At 42.3% G+C, this 24,355-nt stretch overlaps 1 protein-coding gene, 1 long non-coding RNA gene and 2 pseudogenes across 7 annotated transcripts in view; 1 reads left to right on the plus strand and 3 right to left on the minus strand.

Annotated features, from left to right (window-relative positions):
- Positions 1–1,381: 1,381 nt before the first annotated feature.
- LOC114675420 (HIG1 domain family member 2A-like) lies at positions 1,382–1,947 on the minus strand (annotated as a pseudogene).
- A 5,847-nt stretch (positions 1,948–7,794) lies between these two features.
- On the minus strand, positions 7,795–11,921 carry LOC144329768 (small nuclear ribonucleoprotein F-like; annotated as a pseudogene).
- A 172-nt stretch (positions 11,922–12,093) lies between these two features.
- BBS4 (Bardet-Biedl syndrome 4) overlaps positions 12,094–24,355 on the plus strand; it is a 59,917-nt gene continuing 47,655 nt past the window's right edge. For 4 of the 6 annotated variants that reach the window (XM_077939763.1, XM_077939765.1, XM_077939762.1 and 1 more), the window contains exons 1-2: positions 12,094–12,136; positions 20,326–20,377. Coding sequence is in view for 3 of the 6 variants with exons in the window: in XM_077939762.1 (XP_077795888.1) it covers positions 12,113–12,136; positions 20,326–20,377 (76 nt within the window). In the remaining 3 variants the exon portion in view is untranslated. Of the gene's footprint in view, positions 12,448–20,325; positions 20,378–24,355 lie in introns of all 6 variants that reach the window. The other 2 variants (XM_077939761.1, XM_028851101.2) reach the window with 2 other exon arrangements.
- Positions 12,095–15,681, minus strand: LOC144329976 (uncharacterized). The gene is made up of 3 exons (XR_013395745.1): positions 14,319–15,681; positions 13,298–13,399; positions 12,095–13,045 (listed from the first exon to the last, which is right to left on the minus strand). It is a non-coding gene; the product is annotated as an uncharacterized LOC144329976 (long non-coding RNA).

Here is a 24,355-nt window from a genome sequence, read left to right on the forward strand (position 1 = left end):
AGATGGATCACCTGAGGTCAGGAGTTCGAGATCAGTCTGGTCAACATGGTGAAACCCTGTCTCTACTAAAAATACAAAAATTAGCTGGGCATGGTGGTGGGTGACTGTAATCAAAGCTACTTGGGAGGCTGAGGCAGGAGAATAGCTTGAACCTGGGAGGTGGAGATTGCAGTGAGCTGAGATCATGCCATTGCACTCCAGCCTGGGGGACAAGAACAAAACTCTGTCAAAAAAAGAAAAGAAAGAAGGAAGGAAAAGAAAGAGGGAGGGAGGGAAGGAAGGAAGGAAAAGAAAGAAAGAGGGGAGGAAGGTAGGAAGAGAAAGAAAGAGGGAAGGAAGGAAGGGAGACCATATTCATACTAGTAGCTGCTTGTGACTAATACAAGGACGAGGACTAGAAGGGATTCCCACTTTATAATACATTCTTTCTTTTATATAATAATAATAATAATAAAGACAGCCAGGCACAGTATCTCATGCCTGTAAACCTAGTGCTTTGGGAGGCTGAGGTGGGAGGATCATTTGAGCCCAGGAATTCGAGACCAGCCTGCGCCACAGAGCAAGACTCCATCTCTACAAAATCTTTAAAACAATTAGCCAGGTATGGTAGCCTGTGCCTCTAGTCCCAGTTACTAGGGAGGCTAAGGCAAGAAAATCATGTGAGCCCAGGAGGTCGAGGCTGCAGTGAGCTATGACAGTGCCACTGCACCTGCACTCCAGCCTGGGTGACAGAGTGAGACCTTGTCTCTCTTTAAAAAAAAAGTGAAGCAAATATAACAAAATATTAACAACAGTCAGTGTTGATTCTGTGGTAGGAACATATTTGTTTGCAATATCATGCTCTGTACTTTTCTGTATCTTAAAAACCTTCCTGGCCAGGCGCGGTGGCTCATGCCTGTAATCCCAGCACTTTGGCAGGCCGAGGTGGGTGGATCATGAGGTCAGGAGTTCGAGACCAGCCTGGCCAACGTGGTGAAACCCCATCTCTACTAAAGATACAAAAAATTAGCCGGGGGTGATGCTGCGTGTCTGTAATCCCAGCTTCTTGGGAGACTGAGGCAGGAGAATTGCTTGAATCCGGGAGGCAGAGGTTGCAGTGAGCCTACATTTTGCCATTGCACTTCAGCCTGGGCGACAGGGGGAGACTCCATCTCAAAAAAGAAAAAAAAATTCCCCCTTCCCATACGAATATGCCTAGTTAATAAAAGCAATCCTAAAAGATTACATACAGTATGTATGTAATTTTTTACTTTTTTTTTTTTTTTTTAGAGTTTATTAAGCAAGGGAGCGGAGGGGAGATGTGTCACAAATAGAAGTATGTAACATTCAAACAACAAAATCTGGGATTTTTAAAAAAATCTTTCAGTTACGGTTACACAAAGGGTCACTTCCTCCCCCAATGACACAGGGGCCTCTCAAAGGAGAGGAGGGAGTAAGTCCCATGGTAGGGCCACTGGTTGCTCCTGGATTTCGGAATGATTTCTGCAGAGGTTTCAAGACCCTGGGCTCAGGGTCGAGACTTCATAGTGGGGTAGCTAGACCCAGCAAGATGGCTGCGACAGTGAAGCCCTGGGCGGTGATCCGGGCACGCATCTTGAGCTGTGAGCACTGGCTGTTGCCTTGGTGGAAGCAGTAGAGGCCTTTGGTGAGGGCGGCCGCCGTGCCCAGGCAACCTATGGGTACCACCGTGTTCTCGCACGCCTTGCGAAGGAACCTTTCCTTGAAACCCTCTGGATTGCTGTAAACAGTGGGCTAAACCCCTCAATGACGGGAGGCTTCGATGATTCAGAGGGGGCCTCCAGAGTCACAGAGCTTGGAGTCGCCATACCCGGGCCACAGCTGCAGGAGAAAATCCTTTTCTTTTTTTTTCTTTTTTGAGACGGAGTCTCGCTTTGTAGCCCAGGCTGGAGTGCAGTGGTGCAACCTTAGCTTACTGAAACCTCTGCCTCCCTGGTCCCAGTTCAAGCAACTCTCCTGCTTCAGCCTCCTGAGTAGCTGGGATTATAGGAACGTGCCACCATGCCAGGCTAATTTTTGTATTTGTATTTTTACTAGAGATGGGGTTTCACCATGTTGGCCAGGCTGGTCTCGAACTCCTGACCTGATGATCCGCCCACCTTGGCCTGCCAAAGTGCTGGGATTACAGGCGTGAGCCACCGCGCCCAGCCTACATGTTTTATATAATGTTATTTGATGTAACAACTGGGAAAGGACAAAATTATAGAAATGGAGAATAGATTAGTGCCTGCAGGGGTTAGGAATGGGGAGGTGGTGGGAACGAGGTATATGTTTATTAAAGCGTAACGAGAGGGAGGCTTGTGGTGATGGAACTCTTTATATCTTGACTATGGTGACAGATACACAAAACCTACCCATGTGACAAAACTGCACAGAACTAAATACACACAAATGAAGTACAAGTGGGGAAGTCTAAATCAGATTGGTTGACTGTATCAATGTTAACATTCTGGCTGTGCTATTACACAATAGTTTTGGAAGATGTTACCATGGGATAATGTAGAAAGGGTACATGTGATCTATCTATTATTTCTTACGACTGCAGGTGAATCTACAATTATCTCATAAGATAAAGGGCGTGGTGGCTCACACCTGTAATCCCAGCACTTTAGGAGGCCAAGGCCAGCAGATCACTTGAGGCCAGGAGTTTGAGACCAGCCTGGCCAACATGGTGAAAGCCCATCTCTACTAAAAATACAAAAATTAGCCAGGTGTGGTGGCACACTACTCAGGAACTACTCAGGAGGCTGAGGCAAGAGAATCGCTTGAACCCAGGAGGTGGAGGTTGCAGTGAGCCAAGATCACACCACTGCACTCCAGCCTGGGTGATGGAGTGAGACGCTGTCTCAACAACAACAACAAGACTGCAAGGGAATAATGTTCTGTTTGGGAAAGAGATTGGATGTAAATAGGGGGTCTGGTAGCTGGGCGTGGTAGCTCACACCTATAATCCCAACACCTTGGAAAACTGAGGCAAGAGGATCACTTGAACCTAGGAGTTCGAGACCAGCTTGGGCAATATAGCGAGATTCTGTATCTATAAAAAATGAAAAAAATTAGCTGGGCACGGTAATGCATGCCTGCGGTCTCAAGTACTCAAGAGGCTGAGGCAAGAGGATCAATTGAGCATCCAGAAGTTGAGGCTACAGCGAGCCATAATCATGCCACTGCACTCCAGCCTGGGCAATAGGGCAAGACTGTGTCGCTAAAAATTAAAAAAAGAAAAGAAAAAATAGAATATATAAAAGTAAATGAAAATTAAAAATAGGGGTCTGGAGCTGGTAGGGAAGAAACAGAGCTGTATGGGAGAATACTTTCCCTTGTTGATATGTGGTCTGTGTCCCCTTTTTCTCCTCTTATTTTCATTTGCATTCTTGCTCTGATTGACTTCCTTCTCAAGTGCCTCTTCTCTCTGACTTTCCCTGTCTCATGATTTTCCCTCTTTGCTTTGCTAAAAGACTCTATCCCTGCATCTTATTCAGAGCACACTGACTACACTGGACAGGATTTACAAGGGGGAAGAGGTACTCACAGAATCCTGGATTTCTGAAACACTTAAGCTACAAACGTAGGTGAATATCAGAGTCCAATAGTCACATATTATACAGAGGAAAACCGAAGTGCTGAGAAGGGAAATAACTTGTGTCACTCACAGAGGGAATTTTTGGTAAAGTTGGAATATGAACCTGGGACCCGCTAGGACAGCTTCCCAAATTTTTTTTTTTTTTTAGAAGGTTCTCACTCGTCACCCAGGCTGGAGTTTGGTGGCATGATCAAAACTCACTGTGGTCTTGACGTCCCAGGCTCAAGTGATCCTCCTGCCCTAGCCTCCCACGTAGCTAAGACTGCAGGAGTGTGCCACCATGCCTGGCTAATTTTTTTTGTATTTTCATTTTGTAGAGATGGGGTCTGGATATGTTCCCCATCTGGTCTCAAACTCCTGGACTCAAGTGGTCCTCCTACCTTGTGCTCCCAAAGTGCTGGGATTAGAGGTGTGAGCCATTGCGCCTAGCCCTAGTTTCTGTAATTTTCAACAGACGGAGCTCACTAGTTGGAGAGAAAGAGGTTCCTGGGGGCAATCAATTAAAACAGAGAGAAATTAGAGCAACATGATTAAGAGAAATAATCTAACCAGGTGCAGTGGTTTGTGCCTGTAATCCTAACACTTGGGGAGGTCAAGGCAGGAGGATCACTTGAGCCTCGGAGTTTGAGACCAGCCTGGGCAATATGGCAAAACTCCATCTCTACAAAAAATAAAAAATTAGCTGAGCATGGTGGTGCATGCCTGTAGTCCCAGCTACTCAGGAGGCTGAAGTAGGAGGCTCTCTTGAGCCTAGGAATTTGAGGCTGCAATGAGCCATGATTGTGCCACTGCATTTCAGCCTGGGTGACAGAGCAAGAGACTCTGTCTCAAAAACAGAAAGAAAAGAAAGAAAAAGAAAAGAAAGAAAGGAAGAGAAAAAAAGAAAAAGAAAAGAGAAGGAAAGAAAGAGGGGAGCCGGGCTCAGTGGCTCATGCCTGTAATCCCAGCACTTTGGGAGGCCGAGGAGGGCAGATCACCTAAGATCAGGAGTTTGAGAGCAGCCTCGCTAACATGGTGAAACCTCGTCTTTACTAAAAATAGAGAAAATTAACCGGGCGTGGTGGCACACGCCTGTAGTCCCAGCTACTAGGGAGGCTCAGGCAGGAGAATCATTTGAACCAAGGAGGCAGAGGTTGCAGTGAGCTGAGATTATGCCATTGCATTCCAGCCTGGGCAACAAGAGCAAAACTCCATCTCAAAAAAAAAAAAAAAAAAAAAAAAGAGAGAGAGGGAGAAAGAAGAAGGAAAGAGGGAGGGAGGAAGAGGAAAGAAGGAAGGGAGGGAAAGATATAGTTATTAAGTAATTATGAGCCAGAGTTATAAACTAGCCAGATGGTTTTGTGATGGAATTTGGGTAGAATGAAAATCTCAAGAGGTTAAATTCCTAAGAGGCAACTCTTCTCTCTTACTAACTATGGATTATTTTAAATGCACCCGATACCCCTCCTCAGGATGTAATGTTATACCATAAATGCTATGGGGAGAAACTGCCCAAATGAACAGACCAGCGCTCACGCTGAGAACAGGAATAGGGAGTAGACTATTTTGAGCCTACCTTTTAAAAAAACACTTGCATTTTGGGAAAATATCAAAAAACATGTCCAACAGGGTTATCCTGTTGGTACCAAAGACCTTCAGAAATTTCAGAGCATAGGATGTTGGTAAGAAGCACCAAAGCAGAAAGCACCTCCTTCTGCATGCGAGAAACCATCATTTACGTGGGAGTGATGTTGGCTAACACAAGGAAGGGTCTCTGTTAAGCAAGTGAAGGGTGGAAGGAGCTGTTGCCAGAGCCCGCCAGAAGCATCCGGGTAAGCAGCTGCTGGCCCACACTTTTCCTACTTACATGGAACAGTGGAAAGTGCCAACAGTTCTCCCGGCGAATGTCTTCATATGCCTCATAGATTCCCTGCTTTTGCCTGGGCAAAATAGTCCATCAACCAAAGTTTAGGTTTTCTGCTCTTCTTCCCATTCTTACCCAGCCGGGGGAGTCTACAGCCTAATTCAGGTTTGACTTCAGTAGCTAGAGAAAATGTGGTTAAACAAAATAAAGAAGTTAGAAATGGTTGAACAAAGAAGTTAGAAGCTGATTTACCTTAAAAAATAACAAACTTAAGTTCTTATCTACAGTAAGCTTTATGTATTGAAAATTATTCTGACTTCTCATCTCAACAGATATCCTACACATATCACACATCAGCATACATATATGCCTCTTAGAAAAGTTCTGCTAATAAAACTCGAAGGAAAAATGAGATCATGAATAAACTGAACATTAAAAAAATTTATCTTTCATAACTTTTCATTCAATCTAATATCTGTGTATGTATAATCATTTATTTTTTCATGTACTAATTCATCTATGTATTTACCAATCAATAAATATAATCTGATGTGCACTATGACAAATGAGGTCAAAAAAAAGGAGATACCCGGATGCACACAAGATATAAAGATGCAGGGCTGGGCACGGTGGCTCACGCCTGTAATTCCAGCAGGAAGGGTAGGCTGAGGCGGACAGATCACCTGAGCTCAGGAGTTCAAGATCAGCCAGGGAAACATGGTGAAAACCCATCTCTACTAAAAATACGAAAACTTAGCTGGGTGTGGTTGCAGGTGCCTGTAATTCCAGCTACTCAGGAGGGTGAGCCTGAGGCACGAGACTCACTTGAACTCAGGTGGTGGAGGCTGCAGTGAGATCGTGCACTCCAGCCTGGATGACAGAGTGAAACTCTGTCTCAAAAAAAAAAAAAAGAAAAAGAAAAAAAAGTGCTATATTGAGGACTGAGACCTGAGATAGTGAGAGACAGCGATGTACAACTTGAGTCACACTGTGGACTGACAGGATGGGAAGAGCTAAGGGACTGTCTGAGGTGGGGGTGGCTGTCTGGTTCACTTGTTACTGCCTTGTTTATGTGACTTTGATAGTACTTAGCTTCTGCTGTTGATGCTCAGGGGGAGATACACCTAAACCACACAGACAGCATTCTTCTGAAAAGGAGAAGTTGCCAGGGAGTGCGGACCAGTAGTCTCAGCGGCCCTGTACCCTCCAAGCAGAAGTGTAGACTTCTTAGCTCTTCTTCCCTGTGACTGGCCTTCAGGTATAATTTCCAGTATATGGCTGCTTATAAATTCTATAGCTCAGGAGAATAAATAAGAGGCTGCTTTTCCAGAAAATCCAGTATTGGTCTTCCTCCTTTGGAGGCTTAGAGTCAGAACTCTCTTGTAGGCATGGTAGGATCCATGGAGGTGGCCACATCTTGCTTTCTTCAGTGAGTATTAGATCCCACAAGATGACCGCACAGCTAAACATAATTAAAACTTAGGTTTTATGATATTTGTTCCTTTCCTAAAAACCCTCAGTGACTCCTTATTATCCAGAGGGAGCATATAAGCTAAATAAATGTGAACTTTTTTCTCCAAGTAAAACATTCTCCCCAGTGAATAGAAAATCTTGTTTTCCTGTGTTACATTGAACCAAAATGGTTTTTTTTTTTTTTTTTCTTTTTAAGACAGAGTCTTGCTCTGTCACCCAGGCTGGAGTGTAGTGGCACAATCTCATCTCACTGCAACCTCCACCTCCCGGGTTCAAGTGATTCTCCTGCCTCAGTCTCCTGAGTAGCTGGGATTACAGGCGCCTGCCACCACGCCTGGCCAATTTTTGTATTTTTAGTAGAGATGAGGTTTTGCCATGTTGGCCAGGCTGGTCTCAAACTCTGGACCTCAAGAGATCCATCCATCTGCCTCGGCCTCCTAAAGTGCTGGGATTACAGGCATGAGCCACCGCGCTTGGCCTCCTTTAAAATTATTATTATTATTATTATTATTATTATTGAGACAGAGTTTCCCTCTGTTGCCCAGGCAGGAGTGTAGTGGCACCACCTTGATTATAGACGTAAGTCACTGGGCCTTGGGATTATAGATGCGAGTCACTGGGCCCAGCTTTTTTTTCCAGTTTCAAAGTATTATTTTTAATTATCCAAAATAAATGTGTAGTAAATACTCTTTTTATAAATCTTTGTTTTCTTTATTGCTTCCTTAGCATATAATTTCAGAAATAGAACTGATCAAAGGGTATGCACATTTTTAAGGATTTATAATGCCAGATGCCTTCCAAAAGATGTTAACAACTTATTGAACTGACAGTATATAAGGGTGCTATAAAGTAATTTATTTATTTGAAAAACAAATCTTTATTGTGTAGAAATATATATTTTAAAAATCCCCCAGAAAAGATGCTCTTCTCTCATTTCCCCATCCTCTTCCCCTTGTTCCACACCTCTGATATAAAGGACATTATTATGTCTTATTAAAACTTCATCCACATTGGGCGTGGTGGCTCACGTCTATAATCCTGGCATTTTGGGAGGCCAAGGCAGGCAGATCACTTGAGGTCAGGAGTTTGAGACCAGCCTGGCCAACATGGTGAAATCCTGTCTCTACTAAAGACACAACAATTAGCCAGGCGTGGTGGCTGGCGCTTGTAATCCCAGCTACTCTGGAGGCCGAGGTATGAGAATCGCTTGAACCCGTAGGCTGCAGTGAGCCGAGATCGCACCACTGCACTCCAGCCTGGGTGATAGAGCCAGACTCTGTCTCAAAATGAGATAAAATGAAACAAAATGAAAACTTCATCCAGACATCTAGACAACACTTTATGTATTCTTCTGTATTTGCAAGTTACATGTTCATATAGCCATGTACAGATACCAGTTAACCTTTGTAATCCATTCCCCACTTAAGTTTCACCGTTTACTGGCTTTTCAGTGAATCCCTTGAGGAAAGGTTTGGAATTGAGAGGTAAATCCTTTATAAGGAGAATGCTGCAGTCTATTCACTATTCACCGATGACTAAACTGCCCCCGGTCCTCCTGACTGTAGCAGGTACCCCCAGACAGTCATGCAAATGGACTAGGCCTGAGTCTGTAGTTCTTTGCTCTGAAAAAAGAGACATAATGGCTTCTACTTTCTAGTTCTCGTTTTGTGGAAATAATAGAGGAGTTTCTCTAGAATGGTTTTGGATCTGCTGGTTAAAGGGACCTTGGATATTTAGGCCCTGAAATAAATGGTTGCATCTTTGAAGGAAAAGGTGAAAGTAGTTTCTTACACTTTAGTGAAGAGGCCTTTGGAAAATTTTGTTCTAGTTGTTGTGTATTCTCTGTAGAGGAGTGCTGGGAATTCCCCAAATCGGTGGAACTAACGGGTAACTGAAGAGAACAGGGAGTGACATATCAGATTGAGAATCAGTCTTTTGAAAGTGGCAAAAGACTATGTGTAAAAAGAATAGGGTAGAAGATAAAAAGAATAGGGTAGAAGATAAAAAGAATAGGGTAGAAGACATTAGATTCAATTCCTCTTTTTATTTTTTTGATTCCTTGGAAATGATTTCTTCCTAGACTGCCAGTGTTGTATAGTAACCCCACCCATGAAGAGGACTGCAATACTGAAAAACTGCATGAAACTAAGCACTGTGGGTTGGGCAGGGTGGCTCACGCCTGTAATTCCAGCACTTTGGGAGGCCAAGGTGGCTGGATTGCTTGAGTTTAGGAGCTTGAGACTAGCCTAGGTAACAAGATGAAACCCTATCTGTACAAAAGATACAAAAATTAGCTGGGTGTGGTGGCATGAAGTTGTAGTCCCAGCTACTTGGGAGGCTGAGGTGGGAGGATCACTTGAGCCTGGGAGGTGGAGACTGCAGTGAGCTGTGATTGTCCCACTGAACTTCCGCCTGGGCAACAGAGCAAGATCCTGTCCCAAAAACAAAAAAACTAAGCACTGGGGATTAGAAATGAATAATTATTTATTTATTTATTTATTTATTTATTTATTTATTTAGAGACAGAGTCTTGCTCTGTCTCCCAGGCTGGAGTGCAGTGTCAAGATCTCGGCTCACTTAGGCAAAGTGTTTAATCTCTGAAAAGTGGAGAATTTAGCACCAGGCATGGTGACTGGTGCCTGTAATCCTCCTACTTGAGAGGATGAGATGGAAGTGTTAAAGGTGGAGAGTGTCCAGATTATTGGTGTCTTGAAAAAAGAGTTGGACAAAATGCACAAACAAAGCAAGGAAGGGACAAAGGAATTTATTAAACATGAAAGTACTAGGCCGGGCGCGGTGGCTCAAGCCTGTAATCCCAGTACTTTGGGAGGCCGAGGCGGGTGGATCATGAAGTCAGGAGATTGAGACCATCCTGGCTAACATGGTGAAACCCCGTCTCTACTAAAAATACAAAAAACTAGCCGGGTGTGGTGGGGGGCGCCTGTAGTCCCAGCTACTCGGAGGCTGAGGCAGGAGAATGGCGTAAACCCGGGAGGCGGAGCTTGCAGTGAGCCGAGATCGGGCCACTGCACTCCAGCCTGGATGACACAGCGAGACTCCGTCTCAAAAAAAAAGAAAAAAAAAAAAAAAAAAAAAAGAAAGTACACTCCACAGTGTGGCAGAGGGCCTGAGCTTGGAAGTTCAAGGGCTCTGTTACAGAATTTTGGGGAGTTTAAATACCCCCAGAGGATTCCATGGTTACTTCGGGTATGCCTTATGTAAATGGAGATGAAGCAAAGTTACAAAGACATTTACGACCTATGCCCTATGGACACAATATTTCCTGTAACAGCTGAAGTGTGAATCAGCCTTATGTTCCCTGCCTCCAGACCCTATTTTTCTGCCTCAGGAGGATTGCTTGAGCCTAGGAGTTCAAGTCCAGTCTGGACATCATAGTGAGAACCCTGTCTCTGAAAAAAAATTTTTGAGACAGAGTTTTTCTCTTGTTGCCCAGGCTGGAGTACAATGGCACGATCTCGGCTCACCGCAACCTCTGCCTCTTGGATTCAAGCACTTCTCCTGCCTCAGCCTCCCGAGTAGCTGGGATTACAGGAGCCAGCCACCACGCCTGGCTAATTTTTTGTATTTTTAGTACAGACGGGGTTACACCATGTTGGCCAGGCTGGTCTCGAACTCCTGACCTCAGGTGATGTGCTCACCTCAGCCTCACAAAGTCCTGGGATTACAGGCGTGAGCCACTGAGCCCAGCAATTTATTTTTTTTATTTTTATTTTTTTTTAGACGTAGTCTCCTTCTATAGCTCAGGCTGGAGAGCTGTAGTGCGATCTCGGCTCACTGCAACCTCTGCCTCCTGGGTTCAAGTGATTCTCCTGACTCAGCCTCCTCCCGAGTAGCTGCGATTACAGGTGCCCACTACCATGCCCGACTAATTTTTTGTATTTTTAGTAGAGACGGGGTTTCGCCATGCTGGCCAAACTGCAAAAAAAATTTTTTAAATAAATGAAAAGCAGAGTATTTATCTGAAAAAAGTGGGAGACTAAGAGTCTCATGGGATTGTTATAAAGATTAAGAGAGTGTTACTGAAATACTTAGAAGAGCTGTCATTTTATTGCTGTCTTTTCCCCTTGTGTTTGGATAGATTACCGTACTTGTTTCTTCTACGTAACTGTAATTATTAGTCAGTGGGGTTCTCCTTCTCTTAAAGGCCTGGAGAAACTTGTCTTAAATGCTTTCCCAATTCACGAATTGCGAGACGCAGATTTTATGTCTACATTACAAGAGCGAGACTTAAAAGTATGAATTGGGACTAAAGTCAGTGCTCAGGTGCAGCGATCCTCTGTTTTGTTCATCACACAGCTCCCGGCACTTTAATACATGAGGCTCAAAGAAATGACGGCCTTAGGTCATGCAGTAATCAAATCCAGAACTCATGTTTGATTCCAAAGCCCACACGTTTTCCTGGTTTAGAAACACTAAACATTTAATTCACCGCACCTGGGGCCAGACAGGCACTGGAAAACGCCTGAAGTATGCTAGGAAGGGAAGACTGTGGTAAAAAGGCCAAGAAATGTTTATCTACAGTCGCAGCCGCCATTCAGATCGATTTCACTGCCTTGCAGAAACGCAGGCCGACTGTCGTCTCTTTATCCCATGGCCGATTTCTTGCGAAATCTCCTAACTTTTAAATATTTCCGATCAAAAGACTGCTGCTCAAACGGAGCCCACCGGGAGCGTGTTTGCAAATTCTGGAGTAAACAAGAGCGGGAAGCTGATAAGGTGAGTACCTCAATTCCATAGGGATAGCCAAGAAACGGGAAGTTTCGTACCAAAGGCAAGAATGAGATTCTCCGCCCTAGGGTCCCGGAAGGAGGACTGAATTAAATGCAGATTAGAGTCAGGGCACGGCCAGGTGGCGGGGAAACAGGCTGACATCTCAGGTGGCTGGCCTATCCAGCCAGCGCGGCCGGAGGTACACACCATGTACAGACCACGACGAGAGGGGTTAGGGGCTTCTCGGGATAAAGGCAGCGAGTGCCTGCGCATTCCCTCCCCTACTCTTTCAGAGGTAAGCCTTCTGTGGAGCAGACCCTAACACTCCCCCGATTCCTTAGGTCACTCGGCTATTTACTTCCTTCCCCGGCTCCTCAGCGTCCTCCACAGTCCTACAACTTCCGCTTGCCTCGTTGTCTGGGAAACCGCCGACTTCCGGTCGCGCAGTGGTGGGCTGAGCCAAGATGGCTGAGGAGAGAGTTGCGACGGTGAGCGCCGAGATTCTCTTTAGTTGCCCGGCCAGGGCAAGGCAGGCTGGCGGGTGGCCTCTGTCCCATGCAGCGGTTCCTGGAGAGAGGCGGAGCTGGGTGCCGAGCGGCTCAGGGTGGGCGGGACGACACGGTTCCCTTCCTACTGTCCCGGGAACTGGTCGCCTGGGGCAAGTCTGGATACTTAGCAGCACAGGTCCTGTTCTAGGACTGTGGTCCCTCTTGGGGTGCCCTGGACGGAGAAGGGAGACTTCTCACCTGTAATGGCTCTTACCCTAGTCCCATCTTTTTTTTCTCTCGGGGTTTGGAAGGTAATAACTAGCAGTTGTGTAGACAGTTTCTGTTAATCCCGTGAATTGGGAATTTAACATGAAGGACAGCCTGGAAGCTTGCAGCTTCACTGCCTCCTGCCAGTGGAGCAGGGCTATGTTTTTTCTGTGGTGATTAAGTTTAGGAAAGTACGGTTTTGGAATTCAGCTGAAGGCTGAGTTGGGCGTTAACTCCACAGAACTGCTAATAGAGAGGAACCCGATGAATTCAGGATGAGCTAGTCGCTGTTTTTTTGAGGCATATATCCATAATTGGATCTAATTTCGGTGAAGTGCCAAGTATGAAGATTTGTTTACCTTGCTTTAGTGTTGGGTTTGAAAGCCTGTTCTGTGCATTTGTTAGAATGATTTTAGGTATTCGGAATTTATTGTCTGTCGAAAAACGCCTTGGAAAACAGTACGTACGATAGCAGCCTTTGACTGTTTCACAACTTAGTTTTGGCTAAGCAGCAAGCTTAGTGTTATTGCTAGAGGGCCTTTTGTTTGTTTTCTACTCTCATTTGCAGTGTTGTCATATTATTCTAGTCTAATTAGAAAACTCTGAAGACAAACTTTTTTTTTTTTTTGAGACGGAGTGTCGCTGTTGTGGTCCCGGGCTGGAGTGCAATGGCGCTATCTCGGCTCACTGCAACCTCCGCCTCCCGATTAGCTGAGAATACAGGCGCCTGCCACCACGCTCGGCCGAAACATTTTTATTAAGCTAAGAAATTTAAAATAACTGGGCCGGATGCGGTGCATCACGCCTGTAATCCCAGGTACCCGGAAGGCTGAGGCAGGAGGATCACTTGAACCCCGGAGGCGGAGGTTGCAGTGAGCCGAGACCACGGGCCACTGCACTCTAGCCTGGGCGACACAGACAGACTCCGTCCCCCCCCACCCCAAAAAACCCAAAGATTTTAAAATAATTAAATAGACCAGGCGTGGTGGCTCACGCCTGCAATTCCAGCACCTTGGGAGGCTGAGGTGGGTGGATCGCCTGAGGTCAGGAGTTGGAGACCCGCCTGGGCAACGTAGTGAAACCCCGTCTCTACTAAAAAAATACAAAAAATTAGCTGGAAATGGTGGCAGGCGCTCGTAATCCCAGCTGGTAGGGAGGCTGAGGCAGGAGAATCGCTTGAACCCAGGAGGCAGAGGTTGCAGTGAGCCGAGATCGTGCCATTTCACTGCAGCCTGGGCAACAAGAGCGAGACTCCGTCTCAAAAAAAATAAAAAATAGCATGGTTAATGTTACTGGGTTTTAAATATTAAAAACATAGGAAAGAAAATACTTCTCCACAATCTTAAAGTGTAAAAGATAACGGGTAACATAACATTGCTACAAGTACAGCTTATCCTTTAGTGCTCATCACAGGTGTTTGTGTAACAGAATATGAACTTGAGTCTGTGAGGGCAGAATTGTCCTGTACATTTGAATGTCTAATACTGTTTTAAAGAGAATAGTTTTTGTTTTGATGTGACTTTAGCAATTAAGCCTGAAGTTAACTATTTTCATTGTTGTCAGATTTATTGCTAGTGTTATGTTTATAGTAATTTTCATCTTTTCAAGTTAGCAATGCATGGAAATTTGAATTTCTGCCCTTTGGAAAAGTGGTCTTTTATTTATATTTTTATTTATTTATTTTTTTTGGAGACGGAGTCTCAATCTGTCGTCCTGGCTGGAGTGCAGTCGTGCGATCTCGGCTCAGTGGAACCTCCGCCTCCGGGGTTCAAGCGATTTTTCTGCCTCAGCCTCCCGAGTAGCTGGGATTACAGGCCCTCACCAGCACGCCCAGCTAATTTTTGTATTTGTGCAGAGACGGGGTTTCACCATGTTGGCCAGGCTGGTCTGGAACTCCCGACCTCGTGATCTGCACGCCTCAGCCTCCCAAAGTGTTGGGATTCCAGGCGTGAGCCATTGCCCCCGGCCTTATCTTTTAATACAATTAAAAGAACCCAGTAATCCTACTCCTAGACCTGTGTCCCATAGGAAAAAAAGTTAAACATGAGCGTGTAGTACTAGGGCATTCACTGTAGTACTGTCTGTAGTGTCAAAATGCTGGAAGCAAATTAAATGCCCATTAATAGGGTAATTGATGACTTCAGATATTTCCATACTGTGGAATATTATGCAGTCATTAAAAAGAATGTTATAACTAATTGCTTTTCCTCTCAGAAGCCCCTCTCTCTTACTAGAGAAAGCTGTTCTCTTTCCTTTCTTCTGCCTATTAAACCTCAGCTCCTAAACTCAGAAAAAATAAATAAATAAAGAATGTTACACTCTTGACTTGGAGGAACTTCCATGGTGTACATTTCAATAAAAGGTAGTTTTGAAGTGGGATATATTATGTGATCTTAATTTCATAACACAAAGGAAAACATATATAGATCTGTAGATAAGGATATATGGATATGGAGTAGAGAAAAGGAAAAGACTCAAAACTCACAGAGAATTTTTGAGGAAATGTATAGGTAAAAATCTAAGAAGGCTACAGTCAAGGACTTGAGGCCAGAAGACATCCCATCAAATCTGAGTAAAACTAGCTCAGTGTGGGACACAGAAATTCTAATATGCTACCCAAATTACTTATGGATTGCTACCAGTTCCTAGAAGGGAAAACTGAGGACTGATATTTGCATTTTCAGTGTATATAATAGTTTAGAATTGTTAAAAAATGAACAGATGGGCTGTACTTGGTGGCTTATGCCTGTAATGCTAGCACTTGGGGAAACCGAGGTGGGAGGATAGCTTGAGTCCAGAGATTGGAGACCAGCCTCGGCAACATGTTGGAGCCGCATTTCTACAAAAAACACAAAAATTATCCAGACGTGGCGGCATGTACCTGTAGTCCCAGCTGCTGGGGTGGATCATCTGAGCCCGGGGGAAGTTGAGGCTCCAGTGAGCCATGATCCTGCCTCTGTACTCCAGCAGGGACAGAATGAGACCTTGTCTGAAAAGTACAAAAACTAAAATTGAATGAGCAACTAGCTCTGGCTTTCATGATTTGTGCTTATAAATTTTTTTATAATGCCCTGATTCCCATTATATGATGTATTTGGATAAATACCTGTCATCCTGTAAATTAAAGGATTAAACTGATAAGAGCAGAAAACAGAAATTAGCACACTAGTTGATCTAGCTGAGATATAGTGCCTGTGTATCAGGTGCTCCATGAATATTTGTTGGATGAATAAATGATCATAAAACTATATAAAAATGAGTAAATAACAGAAAAAAAATAATTTGTTCTATATACATCCCATGAATGAGATTGAGTGGGTTAATAGAATCCTTTCCATCTCAGAATGTTCTGGAAAGTCTTGAGTAAAAGACTTAAAATAATTCTACTTTGTGCCGAAAGAAGGATTGCTGACTTTTGAAGGTGCTTTTTGAGTCTTTAACATTCTTTACTAATGTATTCCCCAAAGTTAAAAAATTCTAGTTAGATTTTAAAAAATAGTTCTTTAACATTGAAAAAACAGTTTTGTTGAGGTATAGTACACATACCATAAAATTTACCCAATTTAAGTACATCGTTTGATCAGTTTTAGTAAATTTATATAGTTGCACAGCTGTCATCAGAGGCTACTTTTATAACATGTCCGTCATTCCAAAAGGGTTCCTTGTGTCAGTGGAATTGCTGGGTTGTATTGTTTAAGTATTTGTTTAAAAAAAGAGAAACAAATCTGCCTAACTTCTGCAGACTATATACCAGTTAACATTTCCATGAACAATGCATGAGGGTTGTGATTTTTCCCCATCCCTGTCAACACTTGGTTTGTCAGTTTGTTTTTATGTAGCCATTCTAGTGGATGGGTAGTGATGGCATATGGTGGTTTTAATTTGTATTTCCTTCATGAATAATGATATTGAAGAATTTGTATATGTTTATTTTCCACGCATATCTCTTTGGTGAAATGTCTCTATACATTTTTGTGCATTTTAAAATCAAGATCATTAACCAAAACAACAAATAAGTATTCTCTTTTATTTTGAGGATTAATTTTTGTTGTTGTGAAATATACACCTAATATACCTGTAAAAGAGTGGTTAAAATGTTGTATGTATGCTTTAAAGGATAATATAGTGGAAACTTGTGTTGCTACTGCATAGGTTAGGAAATGGGTCATTAATAACTTTGAAATCTCCTAAATGCCTCTCTCCTGTGTTTTCCTTCCTCCACATCAGATGTAGTGTTTCTTCAATTTTCTATTAATGTTTTGTATTTTTATAGTTTTACCATATATATTTTATATATATCCTTAAACAATATATTAGTTTTAAAAATTTGTTATTAACCTTCAGTTTATTCATTTTTTCAACACTGTGTAGTATCCTATTGTAGTAAAGTATGTCAGTTAACTTATCCATTCCTCTAGATGGAGATTGGGATTATTTCTGGTTTTTAGTTATTAAAAACAATGCTGCTGCTGGGTGCGGTGGCTCACACCTGTAATGCCAGCACTTTGGGAGGCCAAGGCAGTGGATCACGAGGTCAAGAGATGGAGACCATCCTGGCCAACTTGGTGAAACCCCGTCTCTACTAAAGATACAAGAATTAGCTGGATATGGTGGTGCGCGTCTGTAGTCCCTGCTACTTGGGAGGCTGAGGCAGGAGAATTGCTTGAACCCAGGAGGCGGAGGTTGCAGTGAGCTGAGATCGTGCTGCTGCACTTCAGCTTGGCAGAGCGAGACTTCGTCTTGGAAAAAAAAAAAAAAGCTGTTAAAAATAGGGCCAGGACTAAGGAAAGGTAAGTGAGGTGCTTAGGGTTCACATTTTATGGAGTAAGTACCCCCTCAAGGTTTGTACCCTGGGTACCTCACAGGCCTCACTTTCGTCCTAACCCTGAGCATTATTATGTAGGTCTTCTGATGTAATATCTAAGTTTCTCTAAGGTATACCTAGAAATAGATTGCTAGGTAATAGAGTATTACTTACAGGAAACTATATGGTGATTGTAACAATTTATGCTTCTACCATCAGTCATTATGGTGGATATGAAATTATGTCTTAATGTGATAATTTACATTGCCCTGTTTTTTGTTTTTTTGAGACAGAGTCTTGCTGTATCACCCAGGCTGGAGTGCAGTGGCGTGATCTTGGCTCACTGCAACCTCTGCCTCCTGGGCTCAAGTTATCCTTCCATCTCAGCCTCCCGAGTAGCTGGGACCACAGGTGCAGGCCACGCTTGGCTAATTTTTGTATATTTTGTAGAGACAGAGTTTTGCCATGTTGCCCAGGCTGGTCTTAAAGTCCTGAACTCAACAGCCTGCCTTGGCATACCGAAGTACTGGGATTACAGGCGTGAGCCACCACACCTGGCTGTTTGTTTTGAGCCTGTTCCTCAGGCTGGAGTGCAGTGCTCCGATCATGGCTTGCTGCAACTTGGCCTCCTGGGCTTAAGAGATCCTCCCACCTCAGCCTCCTGAGTAGCTAGGACTACGGGCACGTGCCACTATGCCTGACTAATTCCTAAAGTTTTTTTAATAGAGGCAGGGTCTCGCTATTTTGCCCAGGCTGGTCTCAAATTTCTAGGCTCATGTGATCCTCCTGCCTCAGCCTCCCAAAGTGCTGGAATTATAGGCCTGAGCCACCACACCTGGCTGATCTACCTGTCTTAAACTAGAGAATTTCATTTTTTTCTACCTCCTTTCTTGCTTTTTTTTTAAAAAACTGAATTTCCATCTGTTCCCCCTCCCTTTCTGCTCCTCTTCATTCCTTGGAAGTTATATTTTGCCTTCCTTTAATGAGTACCAAAGAAATTAAAAAATATGTGTTTACTGTAAGTCCAAGCTTAAATGTTGCTAACACAGGGACTATCAAATGCTTTACTACCATCTATTGCCATCTGCAAATGTATGCCATTGTTGTTTAGTTTTGTAATTCCTAATGTATTTTAATTAAACACCACAAATTATGCTTTTTTTTTTTGGTTTTATTCAGTCAGTAGATGCTTAGAATACTGACTTATCTTACCAATTCCTTTGCTCATTCAACTCCTTCATCCTAGGATTATTTTTCTTTTTCCTAATATATTTTCATTAAAAGTTTATTTGGTGAGAATCTAAAAACTCTCAAATTCTGAAAGTTTTAAAAATTTGCCTTTGTTGTTGAAAATTAGTTTTGATGGATGTGAGAATCTAGATCAGGTGTTGGCAAACTTTTTTTTGGTAAAGAGCCAGATAGTAAATATCGTGGGCTTTGTGGGCCATGTAGTCTCTGTGATAACTACTCAACAATGGTGTTGTAGGACAAAAGCGACCATAGACGTTCTATAAACATGAGTGTGGGTATGTTCCAACAAAATTTTGTTTATAGACACTGAAATTTGACTCAGAATTTTCATGTGTTAAAATATTTTTTGAATTTTTCCAACCATTTAAAAATGTAAAAATGATTCTTAGCTTGTGGACCAAATAAAAAACAGGATGGATTTGACCTGTGGGCCATACTTAGCTGACCTCTGGTCTAAATTAACATCCATTTTACTTAGTACCTGACACTGGAGTAATTCTTCTGATGATGTCTTCTTGTGATATTGTCTTCCATTTTTAATTGTTGAAGAGCCAACTGTCAGTCTGTCTTTTTTGTTTTTCTTTTCCTCTTTTTTTTTTTTGAAATGGAGATTTGCTCTTATCACCCAGGCTGAGTGCAGTAGCGTGATCTTGGCCCACTGCAGCCTCTGTCTCCTGGGTTCAAGTGATTTTCCTGCCTTGGCCTCCCAAGTAGCTGGGATTACAGGTGCCCGCCACCATACCCAGATAATTTTTGCATTTTTAGTAGAGATGGGGTTTCACCATATTGGCCAGGCTGGTGTTAAACTCCTGACCTCAGGTGATCCACCTGCCTCGGCCTCCCAAAGTGCTGCGGTTACAGGTGCGAGGCACGGCGTCTGGCCTTTATTATTTTTTTTAAGACGGAGTCTCCCTCTGTCCCCCAGACTTGGGGGCAATGGCATGATCTTGGCTCACTGTAACCTCTGCCCCCAAGTTCAAGCCATTCTCCTGCCTCAGCCTTCCAAGTAGCTGGGACTATAGGCACGTGCCACCATGCCTGGCTAATTTTTGTATTTTTAGTAGAGATGGGGTTTCACCATGTTGGCCAGGCTGGTCTTGAACTCCTGACCTCAAGTGATCCTCTCCCCTCGGCCTCCCAAATAACTGTCCTTTCTTTGTTGGTAATCTGGTGATATATTTTATTGTTTGGCTGCTTTTAAGAGCTGCGTCTTGTCTCTGGTGCTGTTCATTATGATGTATCTAAGTATGTATTTATTTTCATTTAACCTGGTCAGGATTTGTTGAGTATCCAGAAACTAAGGATTGGTGTTTCTCATTACATCTGGAAAAATTTCAGCCATTATTTTTGCTTATATTGTGGTATGTCATAGGAAGATGATAAAAGAAAAATTAATTTGATGGTTTTCTACGAGGTTATAGTGTAAAATAACTATCTCCGTTTTAGAATTGAGTGCTAGACAGTTTCTGTGTAGATGACCTCATAAGCTTCCTTTTATCAAACAGTGATCACTTTTTTGGTTTGGCTGCTGAGAAGTATGGCGTCAAGTATAATACTAATATGAGGTGTTTAAGAACTTAGTATATTTCTTATGCACATTTTACTATATACTATAATTATACATTAAAAATACACATTGTAAATATAAATATGCATAATACATTGTTAATTGTTTGGATACCAAAAGTATGACTTGACATTTGTTTTTTAAACCATATTCAAAATAACTCTTTGTATCAGAATATGGATTTAATGTATTAAATTGCATCATTGGTGAGCTACTGATTATTCTTGTTATTTGGATGCTTCTTTAAGTTAGCAACTTTATATTGTGGTCCTTCAATATAGACTACTTATTTCATTTCAGAGAACTCAATTTCCTGCATCTACTGAGTCTCAAAAACCCCAGCAGAAAAAAGGTCTGTATGCAATTTCATTGTATGTGTATATTTGCACAGGTTTCTGTCTCTCTTTCTATCTTTTTTGTGGAGACAGAGTCTCACTGTCGCCCAGGCTGGAGTGCAGTGGCACAGTCTCAACTCACTACAACCTTTGCCTCTGGGGCTCAAGCAGTTCTCCTGCCTCAGCCTCTCGAGTAGCTGGGATTACAGGCATACGCCACCACACCTGGCTAACTTTTGTGTTTTAGTAGAGATGAGGTTTCACCGTGTTTGCCAGGCCAGTCTTGAACTCCTGACCTCAGGTAATCCACCCACCTCGGCTCCCAAAGCGTTGGGATTACAGGTGTGAGCCACCGCGCCCGGCCAGGTTTCTCTCTCTTGTTGATTCTCTTTTCTATTCTATATGATTTCAAAATGAGTGTTGGGAAAAGAAGTAATAGTCTAAATGTTCTGTCACATCTAGCTTTTATTTAATAGAGTTATTAGATATTAGGAGGTTGGTTTGACTTGGAAATTATTTAAATGGGGTTTGATTATTAAGTAAGTGTGTACTAATTTTCTGCTTCTGGAAAAACCACTCTGTGAAGTTCCAGATATCTTTTTGCTTTATCGGTTTCTAGTTTAATTTTATTGTGGATAGAGAACATTCTTTATATGGTTTGTTTTATGGCCCACAGCGTGGCCTTTGTTGGTGAATGTTCCACGTGCACTTGGAAAGAATATGTATTCTGCTCTTGTTGGAGGTAGCATTCTGTAAATGTCATTAGGTCAAGGTGGTTGATAGTGTTCTGTATACGCTTACAGATATTCATATTCCTACTGATGTAGTTACTGATTGGAAGGGTGATAGAAGAGTGTTGAAGTGTGCAAATGTACTTGTGGATTTGTTTCTACTTTCAGTTCTATCAATTTTTGATTTGTGTATTTTGAAGATCTGTTGTTGGATGCATATACATTTAGGATTGTCTGATTTCTTGGTAAATTGACGCATTTGTCATTATGTAATATTCCTCTTCAATTTCTGATAATATTCCTTGTTTGAAGTCTACTTTGATAATAATTTAGTTTTAGTTATTTATTTAGCTATTTTAGTTTTGTTGTGGCCAGTCTTTGAATGGTATCAACGTATAATTTTCGTAGAGTAAAATTCCCTTTTTTTAGTACAAATTCTGAGTTTCGACAAATGAAACTAGCCGTGTTATCACTACTGGCACCATAATCAAGTTATAAAAGTTTAATTACTCCCCCAAAATTCACCTTTACTTTGTAGTAAACCACTTCTTCCATTCCCAATTGCTGGGAGCCATTAATCTGTTTCTTTCTTCCTAGTTTTGCCTTTCTCAGAATGCCAAATAAATGGACTCATACATGATTATTTTGAGAGAGAGGATCTTGCTCTGTCACCCAAGCTAGAGTACAGTGGTGTGATTATAGCTCACTGCAGCCTCAAACTCCTGGGTTCAAGCGGTCTTCCCTAGTACCTGGGTCTATAGGTGCATGCCACCATGCCTGGCTAATTTTTAAAATTTTTTCTAGAAACACAGGGGCCTGGCCCTGTTGCCCAGGCTGGTTTTGAACTCCTGGCTTCAAGTGATAGTGCATCTTCTGCCTCCTGAGGTACTGGAATTACAGGCATGAGCTATTGCACCTGGGTTATGTAAACTTTTCAGTGGCTTTTTAAACCTCATACAATGTTTGTTTGTTTGTTTTTGAGACGGAGACTTGCTGTGTTGCCCAGGCTGGAGTGCGGTGGTGCGATCTCGGCTCACTGCAACCTCTACCTCCTAGGTTCAAGCGATTCTACTGTCTCAGCCTCCCAAGTAGCTGGGATTACAAGCATGCACTACCATGTCTGGCTCATTTTTAAATTTTTAGTATAGATGGGGTTTCACCATGTTGGCCAGGCTGGTCTTGAACTCCTGACCTCAAGTGATCCACCTGTTTTGGCCCCCCAAAGTACTGGGATTACAGGCGTAAGCCACTGCATCCAGCACAATATAGGGAAGTATTACAAAAATAGGAGAAATGTCATCCTTAAGGATTAATGGACTTTAATTAACAAATTAAAAATCAAAGTAATACTTTGAATAAAAAGCTGTCACATTTTACTGTGAAATCCTTAGATTTTTTTAAACCTCTAGTTCAGGTTTTTTCAGCTTTGGCATGAATGATATTTTGAGCAAGATCAATCTTTGTTGGGAGAGTTGTCCTGTATATTGTAGGATGGTTAACAACATCCCTGGCTTCTACCTAGTGGATGATAGTAGCAGTTAATTGTAACAACCAAAAGTGTCTCCAGATGTTGCCAGTTATTCCTTCTGGGGCAAAATTGTTTCCACTTGAGAACCACTGCTCTGGTTGAGTAGTATAATACTTGGAAATAGAAGGCAGGTAGTTGGTAAGTGTGTAAAGAATTCACACAGCAGTTGGGTTAGCAAGCTGAGAGACTTGATTTGAACAAGTAGCAACTGGAGGCATTTTGACTGAGAATGGATGTTGTCCCTCCCCCTCCCCCTTTCCTCCTCAGCTTGAGAGGTCCATATCCTAGTTTGACTCTTTAGTTTTGAGGGTGATGACTGCCAACTGTGGAAGGGGTAAACAGATTTCTATTCGGTATTTTTGTCCAAATATATCAGGACTTTTTCAAGAACAGGCAATGAAATTGTTGATCAGAACGACTTGATGGTCTGAGATAATAATATCCTACATGAGGCTACTGAAGTCCTCTTCCTTTTGCTCCATGATGTGACCTTAGGTGACTTTTTTCTGGCTTTCAGTTGAAGATCTTAGCCATCACTGAGATGAGTGAACTGATTTACTGCTTAAGTCTATTTCCTTCCTTAAAGGAGTCTTCATTGAAAACTCTACCCATTTTGGGGTGGCCATAGCTGAGGATGAGTTTTGTCAACAACCTGAGATGATACACTCACTATGTGAGAAGCTTGATCTCAGTTTGATATCTGGTTTTAGAGTAATTTTTAATAGAATAATTTATTATGGTAAAATATACATGAAATTTACCATTTTTAAGTGTGTAAGTCAGTGGCATTAAGTACATTTACAAAGTTGTGTAACCGTCACCACTGTCCATTTCTAGAAGTGTTTCATCATTCCAAAGAGAAGCACTGTACCCAGTAAGCAATAAATCTCCACATCCTCTTGCCTCCCCAGATCCTGGTAATCTCCATTCTATTTTCTGTATCTATGAATTTGACTATTCTAGGTTTTTCATATAAGGTGAATCATACAATATTTGCCCTTTTCTGTCTGGCTAATTTGACTCAGCATTTTCAGGGTTCATTCATGTTGTAGCATGTATCAGAATTTCATTCCTTTTTAAGGCTGAATAATATTCTAGTGTATGTATATATCCCATTTTGTTTATCTGTCTGTTGATGGGCATTGGGATTGTTTTCCTTAGAGTCTTTATATGTCAGTAATTCCTAACGAATTTAAAGGTTGTAGAAAGTAGGAACTTTGTAGATGTTCTAGAAATATGTCATTTCCTGTACTGTATATAATAATGTATTCTACAGACTAATTACTATGTATATATTTGGTTCTCATAAGTGATTTTGTAGATGCTATACATGCTCTTGAGTTCATTAATCTTTTCCTTTTGCTAATTTTGGTCCTTGTGTATACAGAATTGTAGAGTTACAAGGTAATTTAGTTGTTATCTAATTTACCCTGAAGTCTACATGAAACCACTGTCACAGAGTCTTTGATAAGTAGTTACCGAATCTCACTATTTCTACTGTGATAGTGAATGACTTTCATTGATTAGCTTTCTGAAAGAATAGTTTATCTTACTTGTCTTGGTATCCTCACCTCTGAGTCTATTTGTCTATTGTAATCTGGCTTTTGCTCTACCACTCTACTGATTAAATTGATGAGCTAGGCATTGTTTTTTTTTTTTCTCACTGCAACCTCTGCCTCCCGGGTTCAAGTGATTCTCTTGCCTCAGCTTCCCGAGTAGCTGGTATTATAGGCGCT

The sequence above is a fragment of the Macaca mulatta genome, chromosome 7 (genome assembly GCF_049350105.2).
Source record: "Macaca mulatta isolate MMU2019108-1 chromosome 7, T2T-MMU8v2.0, whole genome shotgun sequence".
Taxonomy (NCBI): domain Eukaryota; kingdom Metazoa; phylum Chordata; class Mammalia; order Primates; family Cercopithecidae; genus Macaca; species Macaca mulatta.